The 7509-nt window shown below is 49.3% G+C and overlaps 1 protein-coding gene across 1 annotated transcript; it reads right to left on the reverse strand.

Moving 5' to 3' along the window:
* Positions 1-3785: 3785 nt before the first annotated feature.
* LOC124697295 lies at positions 3786-5702 on the reverse strand. The gene is made up of 2 exons (XM_047229907.1): positions 5220-5702; positions 3786-4122 (listed from the first exon to the last, which is right to left on the reverse strand). The coding sequence occupies exons 1-2, from the start codon at positions 5700-5702 to the stop codon at positions 3997-3999; spliced, it is 609 nt and encodes a 202-aa protein (XP_047085863.1). The 3' UTR covers positions 3786-3996.
* Positions 5703-7509: the final 1807 nt, after the last annotated feature.

Raw genomic sequence — 7509 nt, forward strand, 5'->3', positions numbered from 1 at the left:
AGAACTCGTGTGCATCAAAGGTAACGTCTGCCCTTCATATGGAAAGTATTACTCCAGGTTGCTACTCCCTCTCTCACAGTTTATTAGGCGTGCGTATATCTTTAGGTCGCAAATTTGATCAAGTTAGCATTAGCTATATATTATAAAAAGTATATCATTAGGAAGTTTAGATGTTCAATTTTCTAATGATATAATTTTTGCATTATACAATTTAAATTATATAGGTCAAATTGGTGACCTAGGGATACGGAGAAGACTAGTAAACTGAAACGGAGGGAGTATTCGGAATCCTTGTTTTATTTGAACCTATTCAAGTGCGTGGTGTGCAACTTTTTGTTGTATATTTAGAAGGAGGAAGTAGGAAGGAAACGTCTGTTTATGTTTTTTCGTACCGTGCTAGGAAACTTTTATACTCTATTAAAAAGGGAAAAGTCTTGTCAACCGGCTGTAACCGCAGCGTGTGTCTCCCGTTTTGATGTGTATAACTTGGCTATTATTGCGCCACGTCTCCCTCTAAACTGCCCACCCTCGAAATGTTACATGCGTCGTTACGGCAGCCGCCCTCTGCATTCATTCCTCTGGGCGAGGGCCGAATTGAGCTAGCGAGCAGCTAGCGCGGCGCGTGGGCGAAGTGCGTCGGTCCCCTTTCTCGAGCGACTCCCTCCCACGGATCGACGGTGTTGTCTTCTTCCTCCGACCACTCTTTCCCATAGAACCCGCAGGCGAGCTTGAGGAGGACATCCCGCAGGCGAGCTCGAGGAGGAGCGCGCAACCGTCCCGACACGTTGACGGTGAGATCTAGTTCTCAGGTTAGTTACCATGCACTTCTACAACAAATCGAAACCTATTTTAGTAGCCGTAGTGTCCATGGAGTGGTGGATTTACTTTTGGAGCTTCATTTTCGTGGTAATTGGGGTGGATTAGGGTTGCATGCCTCGTGTGCGTCAACTGATTAGAGGTTTTTTAGGTTTATTTCGAGCAGATTTGTTGCTATGCGTTTGCTTGCTTGAATCATGGAAATTGGTAGGGTTCGGAGCGGTGGAGGAGCCAGGTTCTATGTTTTGTTGTATTGGTTGGTACGAAATGATACATGCATGGATTTTTTTTTTGTTTAAATGTAATGGTCACTTGTTGTTGATTTCTTTTGTTGTATACATGTTGGTACATTGTGATGTGAGGAATTATTACATGCCTTATTGTTTATGGGATTTGATATACATTATTGTTGTTTCACTACTTTGCATTTATCTGTATGCAGACAGTTTGTTTCATGGACTTTATATGTAGTTTGTTAGCTTTTTAGCTTTATTTTTCTTTTGCATTTATCTATCTAGTAGGTTTAATCCTTTTTATTTCTTGATTCTTTGTTTTCTAGTGTTGGTGATTATTGCTACCAGTAGCAAAGCCCCCTTCTTGATCCGCTTTGGAGGCAAGCGTCTAAGAAAATTTGTGGATAAAGATCTTAGACCTACAAAGAGGGATGTGATTTCTACCTGCTTTGCTGATCTTGCTAGAATATCTAGGTTGCATGTACCCGAGGAGCTGCTTGAATGGGTTGTGATGAAATCGACCCAAAGCTTCGTGAGTACCGCCACAATGTCAGTAAACCAGTTGTGTTCACTAGAGACATGATGCCGAAGGATTTTAATGTGCTCTCTGATGCGATGCTTTCAGATGTGCACTCCGATTTTGTGTTGGCAATAGTCTTCCTCGAGTGCACACACTCAAACACCCTCTTGATCAATGTCGGAGGTCCTTTGCGTTGGCTGTTCTGTGATGTTGCTATCCGTGTCCCTAAACCCTTTTTGAATGCATAATCGTTGTAGAACTTCTGCACGTCATCTGGATGGTCAAACTTCATCCCAATAAAAAGTACAGATGGTTGTGATGAAACATCATCATCAATATCATCAAAGTTTTATCTTAGCGTCCTGTTCATGCAACCCATCAAATGCATTTTCTGTATGGTTACCATCCTCTTCAAACTCGGGTGCTATGTAACATTCTTCTTCAGAGTGAACTCCATCATGAGCTCTAGGGATGTAACCCCCACCACAATTCCCCTCGGACTCAACATTTGCAAAAGATTCTTGCACATGTTGAGAAGTACAACAAGTAATCAGAGAACGTAACAAGTTGTTTTGGTTGATGATGTATGTATGTGATACACGTGAAACATGTAATAATGAATAAAAAGTTATCCTACATTCAACTACTTGTATTTGGAATCATCACACATTATGCCTACTCTTACATCCACACGAACAACAACAATATCCTGGGCTGCTTCTTCCTGGTTCGAGTCTGTCCCCGAAGCTATCACTTGCCGTGAAGGAGTGAAACTCTGCCTAGGAGGGACTGACAGGAAGATTATCCTGGAATCTGATTGCATAACTTTGGTGGAGCTTTGGAAGACTAGGAAAAACAACCGTGCTGCGATATGGCCGATCCTGAATCATATTGAGGCTTTGAGCAATGATTTTATCTCTTTTGATTTTTGTTTTGTAAGCCGTAAGACAAATATGGCAGCTCATCTAACTGCAAAAAACATGTCTAGCGCTATGCTGAAGTGTATTTGGGTCTCCTAGGTGCCGGCCTTCCTAGCTCACTATATCCAGCATGACTGTTCAAATGCTGATGAATGAATGAAATCCTGATTCGCAAAAAAAAAAAACTGTCAAAACACTTTGCCAGCTATTTTTTGCACCAAACATTCTTCATCATCCTTATTGGTGGACAACAAAAAAAGCAAAAAAAATATGTGCAAACGGGAAATCTAGATGATACAACCCCAACAATTTCATGCAACATCGTAAAAACTAGGGTTGATTAGATCTTACTAGATCGTGACTGCTTTCTCTGCCGTCTTCAGGGAAGAAAACGCTACGGTTCTAAAAGCTCCGGGCATGTTGCAGCGGCGGAGGCCGTCTTAGCGGCTTTCGGAGCAGGTTGTCATGTTCATAGGAGCAGAGCTAGCTCAACTTGGCGCAGCATGGACGACGAAGCTCCGATGTTGGACACGGTCGGGTTATATGGATGGCTTCTCGTCGGAGGTCCGTGTTTGTTCGATCGGACCGCGGGACTTCCTGGCAGCCGGATGATCCCTAGCGCTTGCCGTGTTTCTAACGAATTTAACATTGCACCGTGGTAAATATGCCATACTGCGGGAAGTAATAAATTCAGATGTGGTTGCTCTCATACCCGTCGGTGCCACTTCGCAACAAATTTTGTAGTTGGTTGATTGGTGGATACATATTCCTGAATCCTGGAGAAGCTTAAAAATATAGATCTCGTGATTCGAGAGGGTTCCCAGCAGATGATCCTACCGAAGCAAATTCATCTGCCATCCCCATTCTAGACGATGAACCGACGAACAATCATAACTCAAGGGTGCACAGCAAAATTCATAGTGAACAGAGGAAACAAACGAGGGTAACCAATTCTAGTCTAGCAAAAAGAAACCAACGAGGAGAGCCAAAATGCACCACAAGCCAACCATCACAACTAACCATCAACCATCACAACTCCAGTTCTGTAATCCGACATGCTGATGACAGTCAGTAGCATCACGATGAAGAGAATATCCTACCAGCCCATTCCAGACAATGAACAGAGGAAAATTCACAACTAACCATCAACCATCACAACTCCAGGCCACAGCAAAATTCACAGCGAACAGAGGAAACGAACTCAAGGGAAACCATCTCTAGCAATGAAGAAACAGATACGAGTAGAACCAACGAAGATATATGCAGCATCACCAAAACGCACCACAAACCACCATGTCCAGATAACGATGCTCTCAACCAGACCAAGATCCACGACTGATTAACAGGTCTTACAGCGGTGCAAAATCGATCACTACCACCACTAAGCAGGAACGAAAGGACGCAAAGGAACGACTAAGCAGACAACAACTAAAGACCTCCTCACAACTCTCAGGTTTCTCAAAGTCGACTGATCAGGGACGAACGAGTTCAGGACGACGCCTCCGCTTCAGTGAGACTCGCCTCCCGTCGCAGGTGCTGCTGCTGGCTTGGCCCCTTCCTCCACCGCCGCTGCTGCCGGAGCCGGAGTCCCATCGACCTTCACCTCGGGCTCCACCTTCTTCTTGCCGAACACCTGCCAACCAACGCACACGGATTAGAACAAGTTCTTATCACAAAGCAGAAGGAATCAGAGAACCTTTCTCCGAACAAGGAATGTGGGCTCTCTAAGTGCAGTAAGATGAAACGGCAGAGACTGGCCACAAAGTGCACACAGCTTAGTAAGAACAAACAAACACAGATTGCTAGAATCAACAGGTCCGGATGTCTGAACCGGTTTACCCCATGATGATCTAGCACCAAAACAAAGCAGTGGTAAACAACAAATCCAGCCGATGCTACACAGATAACTCTGACGGAACAGATAATGTAAGTAAGCAGATCAGTGGCAGTCATGCAAGCACCCATAACAGAACTAAGAACCAGTTCTTATCAAAAGAAGATTACTGCAGCAGAAGGAATCAGATAACCTTTCTTAGAACAAGGAATGTAGGCCCTGTAAGTGCAGTACGAAGAAACGGCCACAAAGTGCATACAGCTGAGTAAGAACAAACAAACACAGATTGCTTGCTAGAATCAACTGGCCCGGATGTCTGTACCGTCTAACCCCATGATTATCTACCACCAAAACAACGCAGTGGTAAAACAACAAATCAAGCCGATGCTTCTCCGTGTAAAGGAAAAAAAAAAAGCAAGCGCGAAAGGGATCTTGCAGACCGCTTCTAGTACTACATCCGAACTAAATAGAGAAACGCAAACCACATCACATATGCGCAGGGCTTCCTGCAGATCAGACAGACAGACTCGAACGCGCTAGCGAAATACTCCCGAGTTTGCCAGGAAAAAGAAGAACAGAACGAACGATTTTTACAGGGACATGTGTGCCGACTAGCCATGATCCATTCACAAGTTGAAAGCAGATGCGGAAACCAAGAGTACTAGGCTAGCAACGTTGAAATCCATCAAAACATTTCGCAACACCCCGAGCGAGGCAGATCTAACCGCTACGAACAAGACGCGCACCCAAAATCCACCTTCCTACACGAGCAGTACTATTCATACAGCACAGGGGAAATTTCAGAACCAAGCAAAAAAAACTCGCGCATCCATGAACGAACAAGGGGGTCATGAAGCGGTGGAGGAGGGGAAGGGAGGAGAGGGTGTGGTGGTTACCGAGCCGGTCTTGTCGGCGACGTACTCCCTGGCGAGGCGGACCCTGTTCTTGATGCAGCCCCAGTGGGTGTCGGCGTCGGTGACCTTGAGCTGCTTGAAGTAGTCCTTGGTGGCGTCGATGACCGAGGCGTCGTCGCCCACCGTCTTCTTGAAGCACACGGGCGCCTCCGGTGCCGCGGGCTTGTTCTTGTCGCCGCCGTCCGCCACCTCCACCTTCTTCGCGCCGCCGTCCTCCGCCGCCACGGCCACCGCCGCCGCCGGCTTCTTCTCGCCGCCGTTCCCCTTCTCCATCGCGCTCGCCTTGGTTGGTGGTGGGCGGAGGCCTCGAGAGGAGAGGGCGGAGGAGGGTGGGTTCTGGAACCAGCCGGAAGGGGAGAGAACTTTTGCTGCGCTCTGGGAATGGAGGCTCGCTTTAATAGCCGGAAGCGGGATGGCTTGCAATTCACGAAAGCTGCGGAGAGGACGGGAGAGCCTCGCTGACATGCGGGTCCGCGGTCCCCCACAGTCACTGACGGATGGGACCCACGAGCTTCGGATTCTGCGGGGCAAAGCTGCCGTTCTCGTTCGTGTGTGACGCTGAGCGGTGGGCCAGCGCCTGCGGCTCCTCCGGGGTTTTGTCAGGGTTCTTCCGTTGCGCAGCTGCTCTCTTGCGCGAGAAGATGAACTTTTTTGAATTTTTTCTTTTCCTTCCCGTTCGATTTTCTTGGGCGAGAGAATCTTGGAAAGGACTCGCTGACATGTGGGGTCCCGAGGCTTCCGCCGTGTTGTCCTTGGCGAGCTCCTGCTGTGGCAGTTTTTTTTTTTTTGAGAGCAACCACATATATTTCATTAATCGAACACCAAGTTACATGAAGCAACACATGTGGAAACTAAAAGACAAACCGGGATAAAATGATTATCCTGAATTTGCAGATAAAAACCTAAAAGATCGAGAAATACAAAACGATCTCTAGGATTTCCTGCAACCACCGTTGCCAGCGGCCGCCGTCCAATTCCAACGCCGCCAAGACGAACGCAAGAAGAGACGCCGAACCTCCACCATTGCAAGATCCAAAAAAGCACCATCGCCAACGAGGCTTTGTGAGTCGATGAACAGGCCTGCTGCAAGCAGCCGAGGCACATGTCGCCGTGGCACGTCGGCCGGGGACGTCCCCGTCCTGTCTTGGACCAAGGTACGCCGCCTCCCATCGACGAAGTCGGAGAAGAACGACATAACCACCACCTCCGGACCATCATCTTCGCTCCGGAAGAACCACCTCGCCCGGCCCCCGGCGCCGTCGTGGACAACGACAAACGCCGGTGACACGTCGAGAAACGGATCTCGCCGGATCCGAAGAACGGCGAGAAGACCAAGCCGCCGACCTGAAAGATCGACAAGCACACGTTGCCAACAACTCCGAGACGCCACCGTGAAGGTCGCCGCCGGTGTGGGAGTGGAGTTGTGGCAGATTTATTTGCCCGGGCGCCGCTCGCTCGTGAAGGAGGATCAGAGCGCGTGATACGGAACGCGCCGTGAAGGATGGTGTTGGTACTGGCTAATGAGCCGATGACAAGGCGGGCCCAACCTCATGGCCAGGAGTCGATCAGGTGCGGGTATGTAGCAGAGATGGTGGATGGAATCGATGGAGACGTGAGTCGTGAGAGCATCTCTAATAGACCCCGTAAAAGGCCCAAAATCGAAAAATAACCGTCACTTTACGGGTTCGGACCGAAAAAAGACGCCGATCAGTGACCGTAAACGAGCGAAAACTAAAAAAAATAGGCTGTGTTCGGTTCGCTCCATCGGCCTGTATTTGTAGGGCCGACGGAGCGAACCGAACGCAGCCCGAACACAATTCCTAGTTTGCGCGCGAGGGAACTTTCAGCTCCTCCCAACCGCCGCCGCCGCCGATCTGTGCGCCCTCACCTTCCTCTGCGCCGCCACCCTCCGATTTCGCTCCGATGAGTCTCGAATCGACCCCGCCGGCCGCCGTTGGTACCTCGCAGGCGTCGCCACCTTCTCCCGTGGTCGCCGCAGCTTCCGCCGCTCCTCCAACCACCCCGGTGATCCCTGCCATCCCTGCGACCCCAGCGGAGGAAGCAACGCCGGTGTCGGCGACGAGCGGGGTGAAGCGGCGGCGCGCGGGGACGCATGTGGTCCCGCAATCCGCTGCGGCCACCGGTGATGTCTCGGCGGTGGCAACGAAGCTGAAGGCGCCCCGTGCGAGACCGAAGAGCGCGGGCCGCTAAACGACGAAAGTGAAGGCAGCGACGAGCCGTGGCGTCCCGCCGCCGATTCCCTCCACGCCCA

Source organism: Lolium rigidum, chromosome 3, assembly GCF_022539505.1.
Source record: "Lolium rigidum isolate FL_2022 chromosome 3, APGP_CSIRO_Lrig_0.1, whole genome shotgun sequence".
In the NCBI taxonomy this organism is placed as follows: domain Eukaryota; kingdom Viridiplantae; phylum Streptophyta; class Magnoliopsida; order Poales; family Poaceae; genus Lolium; species Lolium rigidum.

Excerpts from the sequence above, each read along its gene's own strand:
- LOC124697295 (XM_047229907.1), bottom strand. The coding sequence starts at position 5,702 with ATGTCAGCGAGGCTCTCCCGTCCTCTCCGCAGCTTTCGTGAATTGCAA. Across the intron at positions 4,123-5,219 it reads TCGCCGACAAGACCGGCTCG|GTGTTCGGCAAGAAGAAGGT; the intron begins GTAACCACCACA and ends GTTGGTTGGCAG.